The following is a 25,936-nucleotide window of genomic DNA, read 5'->3' as shown; positions in this document are numbered from 1 at the left end:
CCAATATAACTCAGGTGTAAGCTGTGAACAAGCAGAAAGCCTGTACAACCTCTTATATGCACAGATCATCCTGCACTCTATTATACCACTCCAAGTCTGACTGCAAAAGGTTTTCTTGTGAATTTAAAGGGATTAAGATATTAAGAAGTACCGTTGCAACTATACAAGGCATTGGTGAGACCACATCTGGAGTATTCGGCACAGTTTTGGTCCCTTTATTTAAGGAGAGATGTAGTGGCATTGGAGGCAGTTCAGAGGAAGTTCACTAGATTGATTCCAGAGATGAGGGGTTTGTCATATGAAGAGAGATCAAACTCTTTAGGCCTATACTCTCTGGAATTTAGAAGATTGAGGGGAGATCAAATTGAGGCATATAAGATGATAAAAGATATGAATAAAGTAGACGTGGAGTGGATGCTTCCTCTTGTGGGGCATTCTAGGACGAGAGGTCATAGTCTTAGGATAAGGGGTAGCAAATTTAAAACAGAGTAGAGGAGAAACTACTTCTCCCAAAGGGTTGTGAATCTGTGGAATTCGTTACCCCAACGTGCGATGGATGACAGTGAGTAAATTCAAGGAGGGGTTAGACAGATTTTTAATTGTTAATGGGTTGAAGGGTTATGGGGGGAAGGCAGGAAAATGGGGATGAGGAGCATATCAGCCATGATCGAATGGCGGAGCAGACTCGATGGGCCGAATGGCCTAATTCTGCTCCTATATCTTATGAGCTTATGAACTACAATATTTAATCACTGTCTACGCTTAACCCTTTACGTGCTGATTGCAAAGAAACTATTCTGGCAGGCTTTGAGATTAAAACAAAAAAGGAGTTCATTTCTATTGAGTAAAAAGAAACCCACGCAGATAAAACTATAAAAATATTTTACGAAGGTAAACTTGCATCTCAGCCTTCACAACACGGACATCCACGTACACAGGCTTGCAGAATCACAAGCTATACAGTAGCTGGTTGCTTTCTTAACCAAATTAAAATTCAATGCTAAAAGATTGTTTTAAACAGAGAGTTCATTTTTATGAGTCCCCTACGGGTAACTGTGCTTGCAGCAGCTTTCTTTTCCCACTGCGATCTCGACGTTTCAGCAGTGGAAGGCGATGTAAATCTGCAATTGTCAGAGACAATTTCTATTTAAAATGTAATCCATCTTGTCCAGAAATCTATCTCTGTTTAAAAACCCAACAAAGAGTGGGGAGGATGGGGCGGGATGGGGAAAATATTGCTGCCCCACCAGCAGGTTCTTCCAGATTCTGATATAGCAGCTTGCATGTTGTGATAAAAGAGATTTTAAAATTATTATTCTAGTTACATGACCTCCCTCCCTCCCCATAATGATTTCAGAAGCTTAGGTCTGGATAGACCAGGCTATTGTTCTATACTCACAGTGATTAGATTATGTTATAAAGGCAAAATACTGCAGATGCTTGAATCTGAAAAAAAACCCCGAAAATGCTGGAAAATCTCAGCAGGTCTGACAGCATCTGTGGAGAGAGAGAAGAGGCAACGTTTCGAGTCTAGATGACTCTTTGTCAGAACGTGAGATATTAGAAATGAACATTGAGTTCATCAACTTCAGAGCATAAACTCTCCTCCACCTCCATTTATATCATTTAATTTGTTATTTTCGTCTTAATCACCAATTTTTTATTACTTTATGTTCATTTTTATTTTCCCACTTCTAAGATCTTGCTTTCCATCTTGTTTTACCTCCCCCCACCCCGATGCCACGAGGGCCCATCGACGCATCCCTGCACTCTGCACCTTTGTTCTGCCATTCGCACAATCTGGTTATTTAATGGATGCTGTTAGCACCATTCTCAGCCTTTATCATCACCATTGACATTCCTTTTGTCTTTTTCTCTATGCCATTCCTATAAATTACAGCCCTTCCCCCGCCCTCACCTCATCGTATAAATCTTGCCTGATTTTCTTTGCCTTCAGCTCTGGCGAAGGGTCATACTGACTCGAAACGTTGCCTCTTCTCTCTCTCCACAGGTGCTGTCAGACCTGCTGAGATTTTCCAGCATTTTCTGTTTTTAATTTAGGCAGCGACAGTCCTGGGTGAACCACCTTTTTTTATGCGAAAATATACTCTATTCGCAAAGTATCTGAAAGAACATTACAAACATTTCAAAATGGCCGTCACTGAAAATGCAATAATATTCAGGTTTTCTCCTTAGACCATGTTGCTCTCTGAGATGCTTCAATATAATCAAAAGGACATTACAGACATTTCAAAATGGTCATTACATAAAGTGCTTAGGGGCGGCACAGTGGTTAGCACTGCTCCAGGGACCTGGGTTCGATTCCCGGTTTAGGTCACTGTCTGTGCGGAGTTTGCACATTCTCCCCGTGTCTGCGTGGGTTTCGTCCGGGTGGTCCCGTCTCCTCTCACAGTCCAAAGATGTGCGGGTTAGGCTGATTGGCAATGCTAAATTGTCCTTTAGTATCCCGGGATGCGTAGGTAGAGGGATTAGCGGGGTAAGTATGTGGGGTTGCGGGGATGGGGCCTGGGTGGGACTGTTGTCGGTGTGGACTCGATAGGCCGAATGGCCTCCTTCTGCACTGTAGCGATTCTATGAGTACAATGGTTCAACCCTTACTGTCTGGACTCACCCATGGTAAAAACAGGAATAGTGGTGAAGTAGTGAGTGAAGTAGCACGGCATCAAGGAAGGCATCACCGTCAGGAGAGGGTAGACATGGAGAGGGTGTTTCCACTTTATGGGGGAGACCAAAATTAGAGGTCATAAATATAAAATAGTCATTTAAAAAAATGCATCAGGAAATTCAGGAGGAACTTTTTGTTTTACCCAGAGTGGTTAGAATGTGGAACTTGCTCCCACAAGGAATGCTTAAGGTGGATACTATTGATATATTTAAGGGCAAGCTAGATAAAAACATGTGGACGAAAGGAATAAAAGGAAATGGTGATCGGAAGAAGTAGACTCGTGTGGAGCATATTCACTGGCCTAAACCAGTTAAGCTGAATAGCATGTTTCAGGGCTGTAGACTCTATGGCAGGATTTTCTCCACTTGAAAAATATTCGTGAGGCAGGATCATATCCAGTTCGGAACCCTGTTCATTTCTGCAGTGCGCCCTCTGGATGCGATATTCCAGGAGGCAGCCGAATTAAGAAGATGCCTCCAGGAATTCCATTCAATTGGGCGATCACCAGACCAAACACCGTAATGGGTCGGATCTCCAACAATGACAAGACGAAATATAGGGTGAGATAGAGAATTTGGTGAACTGGTGTGATGACAATTATCTCTCCCTCAATGTCAGTCAAATGAAAGACCGAGTCATTGACTTCAGGAAGCGTAGTGGAGGACATGAATCAATGGGGCTGGAAGTGGAAATGGTTGAGAGCTTCAGGTTCCTAGGTGTTCAGATCACCAACAACCTGTCCTGGTCCCCCCATGTCGACACTATAGTTAAGAAAGCCCACCAGCACCTCTACTTTTTAAGAAGGCTAAGGAAATTCGGCACGTCCGCTACGACTCTCACCAACTTTATAGATGCATCATAGAAAACATCCTTTTTAGATGTATCACAGCTTGGTATGGCTCCTGCTATGACCAAGATCACAAGAAACTACAAAGGGTCATGGATGTAGCCCAGTCCATCACGCAAACCAGCCTCCCATCCATTGACTCTGTCTACACTTCCTGTTGCCTCGGAAAAGCAGCCAGCATAATCAGGGACTCCAAGCACCCCAGACATAGTCTCTTCCGCCTTCTTCCATCGGGAAAAAAATACAAAAGTCTGAGGTCATGTACCAACCAACTCAAGAACAGCTTCTTCCCTGCTGCCGTAAGATTTCTGAACAGTTTTATCATGTATTAATCTTTTTCTTTTTACCCTACAAGTAGCTGCAACACTATATTCTGCATCCTATCCATTCCTTTACCCCTCTATGAATGGTATGTTTTATCTGTAGAGCGTGCAAGAAACAATACTTCTCACTGGATCCCAATATATGTGACAATAATAAATCAAATTAATGAAATCAAATCAGATCCAGGAGGGCCAGTCAGAGAGGCCAAGGTAAGGCCAGCTGGCAATCCCACAATGGATAGTGTATACTCTCAGGCAAATGGAGAGGAAAAGGGGGTTGCAAGATGGAGGCTCACTACTGATCCTGGAATCAGTAGGCAAATCCCAGGCCCAGAACATACCAGGTGGATTCACCTGGAGGGGAAACACCTCAACTGGAAAGCACTTGCTTGCAGATGTGCTGAATGAAACCAGTGTACTCCTTTGAGGATTCCTCTGCATAAACATTCCATGGTGCACTGCCTTCTGACTGTTCTCTCACCTGCCGTGAATAAACCAGCTGCAGACGCAGCGAGGTCTTGTGTACCTCCAGCAAAATGCCAGTGCCCTGACAGGATGCTGGTTAATTGGTGCTATGTTGGCCTTAGTTGTCTTCCCCCACTGGGGAGTGTGGGTTGCCATCTTGGTATGCAACCCACTCCTGGCAAAAGCAGGCGGAGACGGGAAAATATCTGCAAACCAACCCGACCAACTTCTACAATTTTTTCCTGACACCCCTTTTGTTCCTCCAATCCCACCTCCAAGGAGCTGGTAGAAGCCCCTCTGTGTATCTAGAAAAGAAATCACATTAGCACTGCTGCCTCTCAGCGCCAGGGACCCGGGTTCAATTCCGGCCTCGGGCCACAGTCTATGTAGAGTTTGCACATTTTCCCCCGTGTCTGCGTGGATTTCCTCCAGGTGCTCTGGTTTCCTGCTACACTCCAAAAATGTGTGGTTAGGTGGATTGGCCATGTTAAATTGTCCCTTATTGCCAAGGGGACTAGCAGGGTAAATATGTGGGGTTACGGAGATTGGGTGGGATTGTTGTCGGTGCAGACTCGATGGGCTAAATGGCCTCCTTCTGCATTCTAGGAATTCTATGCTTCTATGATTAAGAATGTTACAGACAAGTTGAATTCATGACAAAAAATAATTTGGCATCGACCGCAAATAGATTCTGAACTGGTTCTTTGGATGTAAGTGTTGACGTGACCTGCATTTATTTTCCCATGCCTAATTGCTCTTTGAGAGGGTGCTGCTGAGCCTCTTCTTGAACCATGTGGTGTAGGTAAATCCAAAAGTACTTTTTTACCTGTAGATTTGATACAACTGAGTAACTTGTGAGACCATTCCAAGGGGTAATTAAGAGTCAACCACATCGCTGTGAATCTGGAGTCACGTGTGAGCCTGACATATAAATTGCCTCCCTTGAAGGACATTAACAAACCAGATGGGTTTTTACGACAATCCAGTAGTTTATGATCATTGTTAACGAGACTAACATATTACACCGGATTTATTAACTCATTTGATTTAAATGCCCTTCCTGCAGGATGTTGGGATTTGATCTCTTGTTGCTCTGGGCCTCTGGGTTGCTCGTCCTGTAGCATTACTGCTGTGTTATCATCCCCCATATACTAATAAAGACCATGGGTACATAAATGTGACAGCCATTACAAAGTAAGTTAGTTTTGCATAGTTTCCCAGCACGGCTGGTATATTCCATCAATAGACAGTGCGAAGGAATAGGGCTGTTTTTCAAAATTCACTGCAAAATAATTACTGCGATAATCATCTATTTGATCGCAAAATTACACTGAATTGTAAATGCATTGATATGAATTCACATTGTCATTAATTATTTCCTGAAATTACAATGTTATTAATAGAATTAATTAGCAAAATACCATGAGATAACAGAGCCAAAGGGATGTATTAAATGTAGAGGGCATTACAATAAGCAGCAGGAGACAGAATCTTATTTCGTATACATTCCATGTTGGGGCTGTGCCCATGCTGGCGAACAGAACACTTTCTGTGCTGGTAAAGGAACAATTTTTGCTTATTTGTGACATTGGAACGGGCTAGCGCCGATTCAGCAGAATTCTACAACTACTTTCTGTTATATTATAGAATCATAGAATCCGACAGTGCAGAAGGAGGCCATTCAGCCCATCGAGTCTGCATTGACCACAAACCCACCCAAGCCCTATCCCCGTAACCCCATGTGTTCACCCTAGCTAATCCTCCTGACACTAAGGGGCAATTTAACATGGCCAATCCACCTAACCCACACATCTTTGGACTGTGGGAGGAAACCGGAGCACCCGGAGGAAACCCACACAGACACGGGGAGAATGTGCAAACTCCACACTGACAGTGACCCAAGCCGGGATTCGAACCCGGGTCCCTGGCGCTGTGAGTCACCTTTAAATGTCCTGAGGCTCTTCATCGGAGTGCTATCCAACACAGTTTGACACTGAATCGCATAAGGCGTTGTTAGGAAATTAAGTTTAAGTTTAATTATCAGTGTCACAAGTAGGCTTACATTAACACTGCAATGAAGTCACTGTGAAAATCCCCCAGTTGCCACACTCCGGCACCTGTTCGGGTACACTGAGGGAGAATTTAGCATGGTCAATGCACCTAACCAGCACATCTTTTGGACTGTGGGAGGAAAGCGGAGCACCCGGAGGAAACCCACGCAGACACGGGGAAAACATGCAGACTCCATCAGACAGTGACCCAAGCCTGGAATCGAACCTGGGTCCCTGGTGCTGTGAGGCAGCAGTGCTAACCACTGTGCAACAAAGTGACCAGAAGTTTGGTAAAAGGGGTAGGTTTCCATTCTCATTGTCAGTACCTCCAAACAAGGGCAATGTCTGCTGGGTTTCATGATCTGTGTGTCCACAGGAGTCTTAGTGGTTAAAAAAAAAGTGCGGCAAGGACAAGTTGGGCCAAAGGACTTGTTTCCATGCTGTAAACCTATGACTCTATGACTCAGGAAGCCAATCCTAGAGCCTGGGTCTTGGGCACATTCAAATGAGAAAGAAAATTTCCAAGGGGAGGACCTGTCATCCAGAGTTAACTACAAAAGTTAAAGATATTATTACACTTAAAGAAAAAGCATATATATGCACAAAGACGGGTGACCCCAGGTCAGAAGATTGGAAACACTTTACAGAACATCAAAGAATTGCTAAAAGATCGATAAGGAAGGAAAAACTAGAGAACAAGATAAAGCTAGCCAGTAATATAAAGATAGAGAGTAAAAGTTTCTATCGACATTTCAATAAGAGTTAACAAAGTGAGTGTTGGAGTCTAGAAGAATGAGAGGTGACCTTATTGAGACATATTGGATTCTCAGGGGGTTTGACAGGGTAGATGCTGAGAGGTTGTTTCCCCTTGTGGGCGTGTCAAGAACCAGAGGGCATAATCTCAGAGTAAGGGGTCACCCATGTAATACACAGATAAGGAGGAATTTCTTCTTTCAGAGGGTAGTGAATATGTGTAATTCTTTACCGCAGAGGGTTGAAGAGGTTACATTGTTCAGTATGTTCAAGGTTGAGATAGACAGATTTTTAATCAGTAAGGGAATCGAGGGTTATGGGGATAAGGTGGGAAAGTGGAGCCGAGGATTTTCATATCAGATCAGTCATGATATCATTGAAAGGCAGAGCAGACATGATGGGCCGAATGGCCTACTTCCGTTCCTATATCTTATAGTCTTACGGTCATTGGTCCTATAGAAAGTGCGTCTGAGGAATGGAAAGTAGGACTATGGTGGATGAATTAAGCAGGTACTTTTTCATCTGTCTTCAGTGTAAAGGAAGCCAGTAACATTGCGGAAATGGCTGTAAATCAGGAAATAGAAAGGAGGGAGGAATTCAGGAAAATTAAAATCACCGGGGAAGTGGTACTGAGCAAATTGCTGGGTCTGCAGCTGACAAATCCCTGGGTCAGGATGGGTTTTATTCTAAGATCTTGAAAGAAGTGGTGACTGAGATAGTTGATGCATTGGTGCATCCTGGTGAATCTCCTCTGCACCCCCTCCAGTGCAATTACATCCTTCTATAAAGTGGCAACCAGAACTGCGCACAATATTCCAGCTGTGGCCTCACTGAAGTTCTATACAACTCCAACATGACTTCCCCACTTTCGTAATAGAACATAGAAAGCCACAGCACAAACAGGCCCTTCGGCCCACAAGTTGTGCCGATCACATCCCCACCTCTAGGCCTATCTATAGCCCTCAATCCCATTAAATCCCATGTACTCATCCAGAAGTCTCTTAAAAGACCCCAACGAGTTTGCCTCCACCACCACCGACGTCAGCCGATTCCACTCACCCACCACCCTCTGAGTGAAAAACTTACCCCTGACATCTCCTCTGTACCTACCCCCCAGCACCTTAAACCTGTGTCCTCTCATAGCAACCATTTCAGCCCTTGGAAATAGCCTCTGAGAGTCTACCCTATCCAGACCTCTCAACATCTTGTAAACCTCTATCAGGTCACCTCTCATCCTTCGTCTCTCCAGGGAGAAGAGACCAAGCTCTCTCAACCTATCCTCATAAGGCATGCCCCCCAATCCAGGCAACATCCTTGTAAATCTCCTCTGCACCCTTTCAATGGCTTCAACATCTTTCCTGTAATGAGGTGACCAGAACTGCGCGCAGTACTCCAAGTGGGGTCTAACCAGGGTCCTATAAAGCTGCAGCATTATCTCCCGACTCCTAAACTCAATCCCTCGATTAATGAAGGCTAGTACGCCGTACGCCTTCTTGACCGCATCCTCCACCTGCGAGGCCGATTTAAGAGTCCTATGGACCTGGACCCCAAGGTCCTTCTGATCCTCTACACTGCTAAGAATGGTACCCTTCATATTATACTGCTGCTTCATCCCATTGGATCTGCCAAAATGGATCACCACACACTTATCCGGGTTGAAGTCCATCTGCCACTTCTCCGCCCAGTCTTGCATTCTATCTATGTCTCGCTGCAACTTCTGACATCCCTCCAAACTATCCACAACACCACCTACCTTGGTGTCGTCAGCAAACTTACCAACCCATCCCTCCACTTCCTCATCCAGGTCATTTATGAAAATGACAAACAGCAAGGGTCCCAGAACAGATCCCTGGGGCACTCCACTGGTCACTGACCTCCATGCAGAGAAAGACCCCTCCACAGCCACTCTCTGCCTTCTGCAGGCAAGCCAGTTCTGGATCCACAAGGCAACAGCCCCTTGGATCCCATGCCCTCTCACTTTCTCAAGAAGTCTTGCATGGGGGACCTTATCGAACGCCTTGCTGAAGTCCATATAGACCACATCCACCGCTCTTCCTTCGTCAATGTGTTTGGTCACATTTTCAAAGAACTCAACCAGGCTCGTAAGGCACGACCTGCCCTTGACAAAGCCGTGCTGACTACTTTTGATCATACTAAACTTCTCTAGATGATCATAAATCCTGTCTCTCAGGATCCTCTCCATCAACTTACCAACCACTGAGGTTAGACTCACCGGTCGGTAATTTCCCGGGCTGTCCCTGTTCCCTTTCTTGATCCTCCAATCCTCCAATCCTCCGGAACCTCTCCCGTCTCCATCGACGATGCAAAGATCATCGCCAAAGGCTCTGCAATCTCCTCCCTCGCCTCCCACAGTAACCTGGGGTACATCCCATCCGGTCCCGGCGACTTACCTTGATTGATAAACATGATGTGGAGATGCTGGCATTGGTCTGGGGTGTGCACAGTAAGAAGTCTCACAACATCAGTTTAAAGTCCAACAGGTTGATTTGGAATCACGAGCTTTCGGAACACTGCTTCTTCCTCCGGTGAGTCACCTGAGAAACACACCTGAGGAAGGAGCAGCGCTCAGAAAGCTCATGCTTCCAAATAAACCTGTTAGACTTTAACCTGGTGTTGTTAGACTTCTTATTTGATTGACAAAGGAAAGTGTCCCATATACCTTTTTCACCACTCCACTAACATGCTCTTCTGCCTTCAGAGATCCATGAACAAACAGACCAAGGTCCCTTTGTTCCACAGAACTTCCTAGCGTCATGCCATTCACTGAATACTTCTTTGTCAAATTACTCCTTCCAAAGTGTATCACCTCACACTTTTCAGGGTTAAATTTAATCTGCCTCTTGGCTGCCCATTTGACCATTCCGTCTATATCTTCTTGTAACTGTAGACACTCCGCCTCACTGTTAACCACCCGGCCGATCTTTATGTCATCTGCAAACTTACTAATCCTACCCCCCATATAGTCATCTATGTCATTTATATAAATGACAAATAATAGGGGACCAGCAACGATCCCTGTGGTAGGCCACTGGGCCCTGACTTCCAGTCACTAAAACAGTCCTCTATCATCATCCTCTGTCTCCTAAAGCTGAGCCAATTTTAAATCCGCCTCCTCAAATTACCCTGTATGCCATGTTGGACAAATCCATGCTGACTATCCCTGATCAAGCCTTGCCTCTCCAAGTGGAAGTAGATGCTCTCCTTCAGAATTTTTTCACTAGTTTGCCTATCACTGACATGAGACTCAGTGTTCTGTAGTTCCCTGGCTTATCTCTACAACCTTTCTTAAATAGCGGAATCAAATTATTTGTTCTCCAGTCCTCTGGTACCTACGTGGCCAGAGAAGAATTATAAATTTGGGTCAGAGCCCTGGCAATTTCCTCCCTTGCCTCCCACAACAGCCTCGGACTCAGTCCATCTGGACCTGGAGATTTGTCCATTTTTAAGCTTGCCAACACCTCCAAGTCCTTGTCATTCCTGTGTCAATTTGCTCAAGGACCTCACAGTCTCTCTCGCTGAATTCCATACCATCATCCTCATTCGCATAGGTGAAAGTGGATGTGAGGTATTTGTTCAACACTCTATCAATGTCCTGTGGCTCCACCCATAGATATTCCCTTGATCTCAATGGGCCTTACTCTTTCCCTGGTTATCCTTTTTCCATTGATATACTTTCAGACTATCTTGGGATTTTCCCTATTTTTACCAGCCAGAGCTGGTAAATAGTGGCCAAGATCCTGGAAATAACTCCCTGCTCTCCTCTGAAATAGTGCTGGAGATTTCTTCCACTCACTTGAGAGAGCAGGTGTGGCCTCAGTTTAATGTGCCATGTGAAAGTGCAGCACCTTCGTTGGCTGGATGGTTTCTTCATAATGCAGAGTGGTGCCAACAGTGTGGGTCCAATTCCCGCACTGGCTGAGGTTATTCATGAAGGTCCTGCCTTCTTGACCTTGCTTCTTACCTGCAGTGTGATGATCCTCAGGTTAAATACCACCAGTCAGCTCTCCCCCTCAGATCCCTCCTTCATCACCTGATGAGTGAGCAGCACTCCAAAAGCTTGTGATTCCAAATAAGGCTGTTGGACTTTAACCTGGTGTTGTGAGACTTCTTACTGTGCCCATCTCAGTCCAACGCTGGCATCTCCACATCAAAGAGGAAAGCAGCTTATGGTCATCTGGGACGATGGTGACTTTACCTTTTACAACACACTCTTAGTATGTGTGGAGCAACAAACTTGATTTCCTTTACTCAAGTTTTGGATGGGATTTTGCGGCCTCGCTTGTCCCAAAACCATAAAATCCCACCCGAGGTCAACGGACCTTTCCATTGTCCGCCCCTCGCCCGCTCCGATTCCCGTGGCGGGCGAGACAGTATAATTCCAGCCATGGAATAGAACTTGAACCCAGAACCTTCTGACTCAGAGGCGCGAGTGTTACCGCTTCCTGGTGACCAATTAATGATAACAGCTTTTTATTCCAGATTGATATGATTAATTGGAATTAAAGGCCCCAGCTGCTGTGTTGATTGTGACTAACGCTCTGGATCATTAGTCCAGTTACATCAGCATTATGCTACCATGTCCCAAACTAGACTAGGCTTGTATTCCTTTGAGAATAAAGGTTGATCAAATTGAAATGTTTCAGATGATTAAAGGAATTGATCGAGTGGATAGAGTTATTTCCTCTGCTGGGCTTAAATTCGGAGATACATCACTGATGCCAGGGCTACTTCTTCACACAAAGGGTAGGGTAAACCTGGAACTGTCTCCCACAAGTAGGCACTGAGACAGGAGGTCAATTGAAACTTTTAAGATTGACTGAAGTTCATTGTTCAGGGGTATCAAGGGTTATGGAACCAAAGCAGGTGTATGGAGTTAAGGTACAGATCAGTCATGATCTAATTGAATGGCAGGACAGACTGGAGGGGCTGAATGGCACACTCACAGAGTGGAACCTGCTGCTGTGCCTTAGCCCCTTCTCAGGAAATCACCCTCACTACAGCAGCTTCCCCGTAACCATTCTCTGGTCGCCAAATTAGCATTAAACTAGGGACAATTCTGTACCAGGTGCCCATATCCACCCAGCACTAGATTGAGACTGTAGGATTTTAAAATGTTCGGATGTTTTGCTGCAATTGTACAAAGCATTGGTGAGGCCACACCTGGAGTATTGTGTGCAGTTTTGGTCCCTTTATCTGAGGGAGGTTGGCCTGGCTATAGAGGGGGTACAGCGAAGGTTTAACAGGCTGATTCCTGGGATGGCAGGTCTGTCATATGAGGAGAGACTAAATTGGTTAGGATTATATTCGCTGGAGTTTAGAAGAGTGAACTCCACTCTTTGAGAGTGGAATATATAAAATTCTAACAGGGTTAGACAGGATAGATTCAGAAAGAATGTTCCCAATGGTGGGGGAATCCAGAACTAGGGGTCATAGTTTGAGGATAAACCTTTTAGAACTGAGATGAGGGGAAATTTCTTCACCCAGGGGGTGGTGAATGTGTGGAATTCACGACCACAGAATGTAGTTAAGGCCAAAATATTGTGTGATTTCAAGAAGAAATTGGATGTAGCTCTTGGGACTAAAGGGATTAAGGGATATGGGGGGAAGCGGGGGATCAAGATATTGAATTCGATGATCAGCCATGATCAAAATGAATGACAGAGCAGGCTCAAAGGGCCGAATGGCCGACTCCTGCTTCTAGGTTCTATGTTAAAATGAGTTGGAGGGGAAGTCGCTTATCCCATCAGCTGAGCTGGTTACAAAGCTGGTCAACACATAAACAGTGTCTGACCTACGCAGTTAACCTTACGCCAAACACCAGCAGCCACCAGGGTGGATTGTCAAGCCAGGAGCTTGCTGTCGCTGACAAGGTCAGGTTTTACATGCTCAGAGATTCAGCTCTTGCTGCCTTCATTTAAACTGCATTTCCTATTTTAATCAGACTCAAGCAATCTCTACTTGGCTTGAAGTAGCAGTCTGGCCACGTCTTGGCTTGCCTGAATTAAACTTAGCTCTATGTGTGCCTCGCAAACCACGATAAAGATCTTGGTAGCAGTTATCACAGGCAGTGTAATCTCTCACAGAAGTGTATCCTAATAAATCTAACCGTTTGTGATAATCAGATAGCTGGATCCATCAAAGAGGCTTATCAGGAAAGATTAAGCAGGTTGGAGCTCTCTTCCTTCAAAGAGAAGGCTGACAGGTGAGCTAATAGAAATCTTTAAAATTAAGGGAAGGAGTTTGATAAACATAGAGAAGATGGTTCCACTTGTAGCAGAGTTCAAACTAAGAGAATTTTACTCTAAGAGAGTCCAGAATAAATTCAACAGAATATTCAGGAGAAACATCTTTACCCTGAGAATGGTGAGATGAGGTGATTAGCATTGATGCATTTGAAGGAAATCTAGGTAAGAACATAAGAAATAGGAGCAGAAGTAGACCATTCAGCCCCTTGAGGCTGCTCCGTCATTCTATACCATAGTGACTGATTTACTGCCTGCACTCCATTGTCCTGTCTTCTTCCCACATCCTTCAGTTCCCCACAGGAACAAAACTCTGTCTATCCCAGCCCTAAATGTATTCAGCAGTGGAACATCCACAACTCCCTGGGGTAGAAAATTTCAAAGATTCACCACAGAAGAAATTTCTCCTCATCTCAATCCTAAATTATTGGTCTCTTAGCTTGAGATTGTGTCCCCGTGTTCTATATTCCCCAGCCAGAGGAAAGGATCTCTTAGTCTCTCCCCAGCATCAAGCCCTTTCGGAATTGCAGAGGCTTCAATGAGATTGCCTCTAATTCTTCTAAACTCCAAAGATTATAAACCTGTTTAGCCAGCCTCTCATCATTAGACAACCCCCTCATCCCCAGGAACAACTTAGTGAACCTTTGTTGGTAGAGTTGATGAGGGAGAACTGGTGGATGTGATTTATTTAGACTTTCAGAAGGCTTTCGACAAGGTCTCACGTTGCAGATTACTATGTAAAGTTAAAGCACATGGGATTGTGGGTAGAGCCTTGAGATGGATAGATGTCTAATGCAAGATTATCCTTCCTTAAATATGGAGACCAAAACTGTGCATAGTACTCCATATATGCGCTCAGCAAATCCCTGTATAATTGTCTTCTTTGCTGCCTACATTTATCTGCGTGCTTACTTTCAGCAACCGATGCACAAGGACACCAAGGTCTCACTGAGTTTCCACCTCTCTCAATTTGCACTCATTCAAATAATAATCTGCCTTCCTGTTTTTGCTAATGAAGTGGATAATCTCACATTAATCCACGTTATACTGCATCTGCCATTCATATGCCCACCCGCTCAGCCTGTCCAAATCACACTGAGTAAGAAGCTTAACAACACCAGGTTAAAGTCCAACAGGTTTATTTGGTAGCAAAAGCCACACAAGCTTTCGGAGCTCCAAGCCCCTTCTTCAGGTGAGTGGGAATTCTGTTCACAAACAGAGCATATAAAGACACAAACTCAATTTACATGAATAATGGTTGGATTGCGAATACTTACAACTAATCAAGTCTTTAAATCACACTGAAGCATCTCTGCATTCTCCTCACAGCTCATCCTCCCAGCCAACTTTGTATCATCTGCAAATTTGGAGACAATGCATTTAGTTCCCTCTTCCAAATCACTAATATATAATGTGAATACTTGGGGTCCTAGCACAGATCCCTGCGGTACCCTATTAGTCACTGTCTGCCAATTGGAAAAAGATGCATTTATTCCAACTCTTTGCTTCCTGTTTGCTAACGAGCTTTCCAGCCATCTCAAGGCAATACCTGCAATGTCATGTGCTTTAACTTTACATAGTAATCTGCTATGTGAGACCTTGTTGAAAGCCTTCTAAAAGTCTAAATAAACCACATCCACTGGTTCTCCCTGGTCAACTCCTCTAGTTGCATCCTCAAAGAATTCCAGTAGATTTGTCAAGCATGATTTCCCTTTCGTAAATCCATGCTGACTTTGTCTGAATATACCACTGCTTTCCAAATGCTGTGCTATGAAATCCTTGATGATGGACTCTTGCAACTTCCTCAGTACTGATGTATCTACTATTTCTAGGGCCTCTTCCATAAGTACTCTAGATTATCAAACCCTGGAGCTTTAGTCACCTTCAACCCCATAAATTTTCCAAGCGTGTGTGTGTGTATGGGAGTCAGAGATATGTGTGAGTGTGTGTGTGTGAGCGTGTGTGTGCGTGTGCATGTGTGTGTGCATGTGTGTGTGCGTGTGTGTGTGTGTGTGTGTGTATGCGAGAGAGCGTGTGTGTGTGAGAGAGTGTGTGTGCATGTGTGTGTGAGAGTGCGTGCGTGTGCGCGTGTGTGTGTGCGCATGCATGAGAGTGTGTGTGCATGTGTGTGTGAGAGAGAGAGTGTGTGTGTGTGTGAGAGAGAGAGAGTGTGCGTGTGTGTGTGCATGCATGTGTGTGTGTGAGAGTGTGTGTGCATGTGTGTGTGAGAGAGAGTGCGTGTGTGTGCACGTGTGTGTGTGTGTGTGAGAGAGAGTGTGTGTGCATGTGCGTGTGTGTGTGTGTGTGTGAGTGTGTGTGTGTGTGTGAGAGAGAGTGTGTGTGTGTGTGTGAGAGAGAGTGTGTGCGTGTGTGTGCGAGAGAGAGAGAGTGTGTGTGTGAGTGTGTGTGTGTGTGAGAGAGAGAGTGTGTGCATGTGTGTGTGCATGTGTGCGTGCGTGTGTGTGCATATGTGTGTGCGTGTGTGCGTGCATGTGTGTATGTGTGTGTGTGCATGTGTGTGCGTGTGTGCGTGCATGTGTGTGTATGTGTGTGTGCGTGCACGCGTGTGTGCGCATGTGTGTGTGCATGTGTGTGTGCATGTGTGTGCGTGTGTGTGCATGTGTGTGCGTGTGTGCATGCGTGTGTGCATGCGTGTGCATGCGTGTGTGTGTATGTGTGCATGTGTGTGCGTGCGTGTGCGTGCATGTGCGTGTGTGACGAGATTTTACAACCTCGCTCGAGCGAGAGCAGAAACTCCTGTCTGAGGACAAGGGTCTTTTCCATGTTCCACCCCTCGCCCGCTGTGATTCCATGGCAGGCGGGGCGGTAGAATTCCAGCGAGACGGTCTGGCTCACTCCCAGTCTCAAGGTTCACACTCGCCCTCATCCAGAACGCTTTGTGAGGTGGTGTGAGTGTATTTGTCTCTGAGTGAGTGAGTACCCTGAAACTGGGATGAGCCGGAAAAATGAAATTTGACTCTCTCACTCTCTAATCACCATCCTTACTAAGTACTTATTATTTCTAATTACCATTTTGTTGCTTTGCCATTGCTTTATTCTTTTCTCAGTGAGTTGTTTCTTTTCTTCATACTTTATTAAAGTTCATGTTTAATGTTGTACCAAAGCTTGACTTGCCAAAATTTGCTGATCAGTCCCTTGAGTGAGAAAGAAACTGAGAAAGAAACTGTGTTCCCTCTGACGGAAGGGTTAGACAAGGCTGCTCCATACACATTGTTAAGCCATTCAGCTCAATGTGACACACTGCAAGATGCAGGCAGCTGCCCATCATACTATACAGGATAGTACTCCAGTGTAATGTTACTCTTAATGTGTATTAAATCGTGGCACAGGGTTGAAATACTGTGAGCATTTTCAGAATTTAATACAATAAGCTGTCAGTCAGGTTGACTTGCAACCACACTGTGATTGTATTGCTGATTGAAAACTTGGCACTTTGGTTACTTTTTATTTTATGTCATGCATGTGTTAGGCACAGACTGAAGTACAACAAAGTTATCAACAAAGGGAATGAAGGGACAACACAGTAGCGCAGTGGTTAGCCTTGCTACTTCACAGCTCCAGGGAGCTGGGTTCAATTCTGGCCTTGGGTAACTGTGCAGTTTGCATGTTACCCCCGTGTCTGTGTGGGTTTCTTCCAAAGATGTCAGGTTAGACCATAAGGCAGAAGTAGGAACAGAATTAGGCCACGCGGCCCATCGAGTCTAGGTTAGGTGGGTTGTCTATGCTACATTGCCCTTTAGTGTCCCAAGATGTGCAAATGAGTATATTTCTATTTTATTTATCAGTGTCACAAGTAGGCTTACATGAACACTGCAATGAAGTTACTGTGAAAATCGCCTAGTCGCCACACTCCGGCACCTGTTTGGGTGCACTGAGGGAGAAATTAGCATGGCCAATGCGCTTAACCTGCACGTCTTTCAGACTGTGGGAGGGAACCGGAGCACCCAGAGGAAACCCACACAGACACGAGGAGAACGTGCAGACTGCACACAGACAGTGACCCAAGCCAGGAATCAAACCGGGTCCCTGGCACTGTGAGGCAGCAGTGTTAACCACTGTGCCACCATGCCGCTCAAGGATGGATTAGCCATGGGAAATGTGTGGGGTTATGGGGATAGAGCGGGGTGGAGGGCCTGTCAGAGAGTCGGAGTAGACCCGACAGAAAGAGATCTTCCTCCCATCAAACTGGGTTGTTTTCAAACCCAGATCCCAGAGGTGAAAGGGCAATGTCTAGTGAATGGAAGTTTGGAATAGGAATTGGTCATATCACCTCGAGCCTGTTCCACCAGTCAATGAGATTATGACTGATCTGTGACCTAACTCAATATACCCATCTTTGCCCCATATCCCTTAATACCTTTGGTTCACTATACATATCAATTCCAGTTTTAACGTTGATAGGATCCACGAGGATCTAGCATCCACTGCCACTTGGGGAAAATAATTCCAACCTTTTAAAAGCCCGTGTGTGATGAAGTGTTTCCTAACTTCCCTTCTAAAAGGCTTGGCTCGCGTTGTTTATGTCTGGAAAGTTAGGATAGCATGTTGTCAAAAGGGCATAAAGAGTGTACAGAGGGATTTAGATAAGTGAAGTGAGTGGGCAAAGATTTGGCAGATGGAATGTAATGTGGGAAGATGTGAACTTGTCCACTTTGCCAGGAAGAATTGAAAAGCAGCATGTTATGTCAATGGAGAGCGAGAATGCAGAACTCTACATTACAGACGGATCTGGGTGTCCTGGTACATGGATCACGAAAAGTTGGTACGCAGGAACAGCAAGTGCTGAGGACGGCAAATGGAATGTGTTGTTCATTGCAAAGAGAATGAAGCATAAGAGTAAAGGAGTTTGACTGTACAGGGCCTTGGTGAGGCCACATCGAGAGTATTATGAACAATGTTAGTCTGCTTACTGAAGTAAGAATATAATTACATTAGAAGTAGTTCAGAGAAGGTTCACTGGACTGATTCCAGGGGTGAAGGGAATATTTTACGAGGAAAGGTTGAGCAGCTTGAGTTTATGGGCAGGATTTTCCGGTCAAGCTCACTCCAAAACCGGAAAATCCCACTCGAGGTCAACGGACCTTTCCATGGTCCGCCCCTCACCCGCTCCGATTCCTGTGGTGGGTGGAATGGGAAAATTCATCCCAATATCCATTGGAGTTTAGAAGAATGAGAGGTGATCTTCACAGAAATAGAATCATAAAATCTCTACAGTGCAGAAGGAGGCCATTCGGCCCATCAAGTCTGCACCGACAACAATCCCACCCAGGCTCTATCCCCGAAACCCCACATATTTACCCGACTAATCTTTCTAACATACACATCCTGGAACACTAAGGGGCAATTTAGCATGGCCAATCAACCTAACCTGTACATCTTTGGACTGTGGGAGGAAACTGGAGCACCTGGAGGAAACCCATGCAGACATGGGAAGAATATGCAAACTCCACACAGACAGTGACCCGAGTTGGGAATCAAACCCAGGTCCCTGGAGATATGAGGCAGCAGTGCCAACCACTGTGCCACCGTGCCTCTCGAATATTTCTCACTGAAATATATATGATTGTGAGGAGACTTGACAAGTTAGATGCAGAGAGGATGTTTCGTCTTGTGAGAGAGATTGGAACTAGGGAATACATTTTAAAAATAAGGGCATTCTCATTAAAGACTGAGTAAGGAGAATTTTTTTTTCTCAGAGGGCTGTTAGCATGAGAAACTCTCTTACAGAAAGCAGTGGAGGCTGGGTCATTGAGCATAATTGCGAGCAAGTTAGACAGATGTTTGAACTACAAGTGAGTCAAGGGTTATGAGGGGCAGATAGGAAAGTAAAGCTGAAGCTACAACCAGATGAGCCATGAACCAATCGAAAGCTGGAGTAGACTTGAGGGGCCGAGTGGCCTACTCCTGCTTCCATTTCTTGCAATCTTATAAACCTAAGTCTTGAAGTCACCAACCAGTGGAAATAACTCCTCTCTGTCGACCCTATCTGTTCTGCTGATACCTTGAAAATTTCAATGAAATCATCCTTTAACCTTCTAAATTCCAGGAAAGACAACCTGAGCCTGTGGAATCGCTCACGGTAATTTAACCCATGGAGTTTGAGGATAATTCTGGTAAATCTACACTGCACTCGCTCCAAGATCAATTTATGCTGTATCCAGAAGTGAGCTTTGTATCATCCAGCTCCCTATAACTATTTGTTTCAACTTTTTGCCTGGCTAACATCCAAGTCCTGACCAGTTTTTCATTCTTACATTCTTTTTTAGTCTCAGCTGATGTTACAGTTAGAATCATAGAATCACTGCAGTGCAGACAGAGGCCATTCAGCCCATTGAGCCTGCATTGACAACAATCCCATCCAAGCCCTATCCCCATAACCCCACATATTTATCCTATTAATCCCACTGACACTAAGGGGCGATTTCGGGTGGCATGAAGGCACAGTGCTTAGCACTGAGGCCTCATAGCGCCAGGGACCTGGGTCAATTCCGGCCTCAGGTCATAGTCATAGAGTCATAGAGGTTTACAGCATGGAAACAGGTCCTTCAGCCCAACTTGTCCATGACACCCTTTTTTTTAAACGCCTAAGCTAGTCCCAATTGCCCGCATTTGGCCCATATCCCTCTATACCCATCTTACCCATGTAACTATCTAAATGCTTTTTAAAAGACAAAATTGTACCCGCCTCTACTACTACCTCTGGCAGCTTGTTCCAGACACTCACCAACCTCTGTGTGAAAAAATTGCCCCTCTGGACCCTTTTGTATCTCTCCCCTCTCACCTTAAACCTATGCCTCTAGTTTTAGACTCCCTTACCTTTGTGAAAAGCTATTGACTATCTAGCTGATCTATGCCCCTCATTATTTTATAGACCTCTATAAGATCACCCGTCAGCCTTCTACGCTCCAGCGGAAAAAGTCCCAGTCTATCCAGCCTCTAGGTCACTGCAGGTCACTCTAGGCCACTGTCTGTGCGGAGTTTGCACATTCTCCTTGTGCCAACGTGGGTTTCCTCCAGGTGCTCCAGTTTCCTCCCACAGTCCAATGATGTGCAGGTTAGGTTGATTGACCATGCTAAATTGATCCTTAGTTTCAGGGGGATTAGCAGGGTAAGTACATGTGATAATGCGGATGGGGTAGGATTGCTGTCAGTGCAGGCTCGATGGGCCAAATGGCCTCCTTCTGTACTATAGGCATTCTACGATTTAGAATGGCCAGTCAACCTGGACTGTGGGAGGAAACCGAAGCACCCGGGGGAAACCCAAGCAGACACGGGGAGAACGTGCAAACTCCACACAGACAATCCCCTGAGGCCGGAGTTGAACCTGGCCCCTGGCGCTGCGAGGCAGCAGTGCTAACAACTGTGCTACCATGCAACACACAAAGAGGAACCAGGTTTTCACACACCCTTTCCTTCATCGATTTTCTATTGCACAATCTTCGATAAGCACTAATTTGAAGAATTAATATATGGCACTCAGTATCCGTATTATCTTTCAGGTCACCTGTTATGGCTGGAGGCTTGTTTGCTGTTGATCAGCGATGGTTCTGGGAACTGGGTGGCTATGATCCAGGACTGGAAATCTGGGGAGGAGAACAGTACGAAATATCCTTCAAGGTAAGCCGGCCAGGAGATTTCTGTCATGCAGTGCATTTGAAAGGTGTTTTATTCATCCATTTCCTTCAAAGAAAAATGATTATTCTTTCTCATCACATTCCCATCATATGCCTTCCGTTCTGCCAAAGATCATCACTTTCAAGATCCAATTCAACATTGCAGCCTCCAACTAATTTTCTTCTGAAGAACATTAGGAACAGGATTTGGCCATTCAGCCCCTCGAGCCTGTTTCACCATTTAATTGGACCATGTCTGGTCAACATCTCAACACCATTCACCTTTGCTCCATATCTCTTGCTACCCGTACCCAATGATAACCAATCAAACTGTGTGGGCGGCACGGTGGCACAGTGGTTAGCACTGCTGCCTCACAGCGCCAGGGACTCAGGTTCGATTCTCGGCTTGGGTCACTGTCTTTGCAGAGTTTGCACGTTCTCCCCGTGACTGCATGGGTTTCCTCCAGGTGCTCCGGTTTCCTCCCACACTCCAATGATGTGTGGGTTAGGTGGATTGGCCATGCTGAAATTGCCCCTTAGTGTCAGGGGGACCAGCTAGGAGGTTGTGGGGATAGGGCCTGGGTGGGATTGTGGTCAATGCAGACTCGATGGGCCGAATGGCCTCCTTCCTCACTGTAGGATTCTATGTTTCCATGAACTCAGCCTTGAAGGCTCCATTGTCCCAGCAACCATATCCTTTTAGCAGGAGGGTTACAAGGATTGTAAGGGGAAGCAGTGCGTAGTGGTATTGTCATTGGACTAGTAATCCAGAGACCCAGGGTAATGATCTGGGGATCTGGATTCGAATCTAACCACTGCAGATGTTGAAATTTGAATTCAATAAAAACCTGGGATTGAAAGACTATTGATGACTTTTTGATTTGATTTGTTATTGTCATATGTATTAGCATACAGTGAAAAGTATTGTTTCTTGCGCTATACAGACAAAGCATACCGTTCATAGAGAAGGAAACGAGAGAGTGCAGAATGTAGTGTTACAGTCATATCTAGGGTCTAGAGAAAGATCAACTTAATGTATGGTAGGTCCATTCAAAAGTCTGACAGCAGCAGGGAAGAAGCTGTTCTTGAGTCGGTTGGCACATGACCTCAGACTTTTGTATCTTTTTCCAATGAAACCATTGTCATTTGTCACAAAAATCCATCTGATTCACTAATGTCCTTCCGGGAATAAAATCTGCCGTCCTTACCTGGTTTGGACCGCACGTGCCTCCAGACCAACAGCAATGTGGGTGACTTTTAAATGCCCTCTGAAATGGCCTAAGCAAGTCACTCAATTCGAGGACAATTAGAAATGGGCAACAAATGCAGGCCCAGCCAGCGATGCCCACATTCCATGAAGGAATTTTTAAAAAGGGCTGGAAGGAGATTTCAGAAGGATTTGAACACAAGGTGACAAGTTTTAAACTCAAGGCATTGTTGGACTAGAAGGCAACATGGGTCAGCGAGCACAGCGGTGTTGGGCGATTGGGACTAGTTGAAAGTTCAAATATGGGTAGCAGATTGAGCGGGGTTTACAGAGGGTAGAAGGTGGGAAATTGGACAAGAATAGTTGAGCCTGGAGATAATAAAAGTCTCTGCATATGTTTATTATAAAAGCTACATCAGCTCTGTACCTGGCAGGAGTGACTTGCATACCAGCTGAACAATTTACTGTTGAACATAATATGCTTGGAATCAGACTGTGTTTCACGTAGTTACAACCAGTGCAAACTTAAAGGATTTGTGACCACAGCGCGAGGATTATATACTCAAGCTCAATGTGTACAAACATAATTCACACACACAACAGGCACTGGCACAAGGCATTTTTTGGAAATGGCATCATATTGCTTCCACCACCCTGCTCTTTCCCCCAATATCCCTGCAAATCTGCCTCCTTCCAAGTAGATATCCAATTCCCTTTTGCAATTTATTCTTAAAATCAGCTCCTGACACCCTTTCAGGCAGAATGTTCCCGATTCTAACAATACGCTACATAAAATCTTCTACATGTCACTTCTGATTCCTTTGTCATTCACCTTGAAACAAAATGTAAATTTATTAATGTGGTTGTTAAATTTGCACAAGCAACACAAACACTTCACATATAATGCTAAATAAAAGAAATAAATATCCTCTATTCCCCTTTTTTCTGTTCATTCATGGGCATCGCTGGCTGGCCAGCATTTATTGCCCATCCCTAGTTGCCCGAGGGCAATTCAGAGTCAACCACATTGCTGTGGCTCTGGAGTCACATGTAGGCCAGACCAGGTAAGGACAGCAGATTTCCTTCACTAACCAGGTGGATTTTTCCTGACAATCAACAATGGTTTCATCAGTAGATTTTTAATTCCAGTATTTTTTTTTATTGAATTCAAATTCCACCATCTATTGTGGCGGGATTTGAACCCGGCTCCCCAGGACATTAGCTAAATTTCTGGATTACTAATCTAGCAATAATACGACTAGGTTAACGCCTCCCCATTTCTTTCATTCTCAAATCTGTTTTATTTCACTTCAATTAATCTATCTTCTTTAGCCTTTATATTAGCTTTGGGCCAGATGGTGGCACTTTAACCTCTGAGTCAGAAAATTGTGGATTCAAGTTCTACTTGAAAGTCTTGGACATCTAATCCAGGCTGACACTGAGGTGCAGAACCGAGGAAATGCAGTCCTTCAGATAAGATGATAGATTGAAGCACCTTTGACCTTCTCAACTAGGTATTAAAGATCCAACTGCACTATTCATGAAAGAGCAGTGGAGTTCTCCTGGTGCCCTGACGGATATTCATCCTAAGAAGTTTAACAACACCAGGTTAAAGTCCAACAGGTTTATTTGGTAGCAAAAGCCACACGATATTCATCCCTCAACCAATGTTGCTAAAATGTGTTATTTATATGGCTAGTCCAGTTCAGTTTCTGGTCAGTGGTAACCTCCAGAAGGTTGATAGGATGATAGGACATTCTCAGGTCATGAAAGATACTATGGGCGGGATTCTACAGGCTCGCTCATTCCAAAACCGTAAAATCATGCCCGAGGTCTATGGACCTTTCCATTGTCTGCCCCTCGCCCGCTCCGATTCCCATGGTGGGCAGGATGGGAAAATTCCGGCCTATACATAAATTTGCTTTCTTTCTTAATCTGCATATTAAAACCCTTTTTTATCATCTAACTTTAACTCTAGCTTTTAAAAATAACACTTTCTGGTTGGAAATAACTGTCTAACCCCGACTGCTGTGGTGAGTTCAGTGGTGAGGGCATTTAATGGGCAGAAGGGTGGTGCACTAGGACCCTGATACCTTCCCATCTCCACCTCGTGAAGTCTGTGGTGGGAAGGCCCATGGATTGATTTCCTGCCTCACAACCAAGTGATTCCCATAAGTGGACAATTAATGTCTATTTCTGGGCCTTTTTCTGCTGCTGCTGGTATTCACCCAGTGTCGGGCAGATGGGGCTGTTGCCATTCCGGGAGCGCAGAAGTACCAGCAAACCCATGCAGGGTTGCTTGTAGGCTTTCATGGGGGGTCTCTCATTCAAAGGTACACAATGCCTAATCTTTGAAAGGGTGGGGGAGAGGGCGGCTGCTAAGAGCCACCTTCCTTGCCCTTTCTGCCAACCACCCACATCCCCATCCCACAGCCTCCACCTGGCGACCCCCACCTCCCACAATCCCCCTCCCGCCATCATTCACCTGTGGCCTGGGTTCATGATAATCCCGAGGCTCGGGTGGGTGCTGTACCAGCAGCGGCCACCACCTTCATGGCAGCGCTGCCATTTAACAGAACTGCCAGAGGCCAAATGGCCGATATCTCTTGGCAACAAGACCTTGTTCTCTTGTTCTAGACCCTCCTTCACTTGCCTAGATGAGTGCAGCTCATGAAGCTCAACACCACAGGATGGCACGGTGGCACAGTGGTTAGCACTGCTGCCTCACAGCGCCAGGGACTCAGGTTCAATTCCCGGCTTGGGTCATTGTCTGTGTGGAGTCTGCACATTCTCCCCATATCTGCATGGATTTCCTCTGGGTGCTCCAGTTTCCTCCCACAGTCCAAAAATGTGCAGGTTTGGTTGATTGGCCATGCTAAATTGCCCCTTAGTGTCGGGGGAACTAGCAGGATGGGGTTACGAGCATGGGTGCAATTGTAGTCTGTGCAGGCTCGATACGCTGACTGGTCTCCTTCTGCTCTCCAGGGATTGTGTGGAAACCATCCAGTACAATTTAGGCCATTTGATTGGCACCCCATCCACAAACATTCACTTCCTCCACCACCAACACACAATGGCAGCCGTGTGTACCATCTACAAGATGGACTGCAGCAACTTGTCATGCTCCTTTTGTTCCAAACCTGCGACATCTAACACCTAGAAGGACAAATTCAGCAGGTGCATAGGAACACCATGACCTGCATATTTCCGTCCAGGTAACACACTGTCCTGACTTAGACATATCAAACTATCACCAGACTGATTGCTGGGATGGCAGGATTATCAGCTGAGGAGAGATTGAGCTGACTGGGCCTGTATTCACTGGAATTTAGAAGAATAAAGGGGCATCTCATTGAAACGTATGAAATTCTGACAGGGCTGGACAGACTGGATGTCGGGATGTTGTTTACTCTGGCTGGGCAGGGGTGTCTAGAACAAGGGGTCACAAGCTCAGGATACGAGGTCAGCCATTTAGGACTGAGATGGGGACAAATTTCTTATGCGAAGGATGCGGAACCTGTGGAATTCTGTACCACAGAAAGCTCTGAAGGCCAAATCACTGAATATATTTAAGAAGGAAATAGGCAGGTTTGTTGACTCTAAGGTTGTCAAGGAGTATGGGGAGAGCACGGGCTCTATGGTGTTAAAATAGAGGATTAGCCTTTATCATATTGAAGGTGGAGCTGGATCGAAGGGCCGAATGGCCT

General features: G+C 45.2%; 1 protein-coding gene across 1 annotated transcript in view; it reads left to right on the top strand.

Moving 5' to 3' along the window:
* The window catches only part of galntl6 (polypeptide N-acetylgalactosaminyltransferase like 6), a gene marked incomplete at its 5' end in the record, with an annotated part of 862,172 nt that overhangs the window by 678,911 nt on the left and 157,325 nt on the right, over positions 1-25,936 (top strand). Inside the window, one exon of the mRNA XM_078213889.1 lies at positions 20,909-21,026. Within this exon, the coding sequence (XP_078070015.1) occupies positions 20,909-21,026 (118 nt within the window). The remainder of the gene's footprint in view (positions 1-20,908; positions 21,027-25,936) is intronic.

Source organism: Mustelus asterias, chromosome 6 (genome assembly GCF_964213995.1).
Source record: "Mustelus asterias chromosome 6, sMusAst1.hap1.1, whole genome shotgun sequence".
Classification (NCBI taxonomy): Eukaryota; Metazoa; Chordata; class Chondrichthyes; order Carcharhiniformes; family Triakidae; genus Mustelus; species Mustelus asterias.
This window is presented reverse-complemented; position numbering and strand designations above follow the sequence as displayed.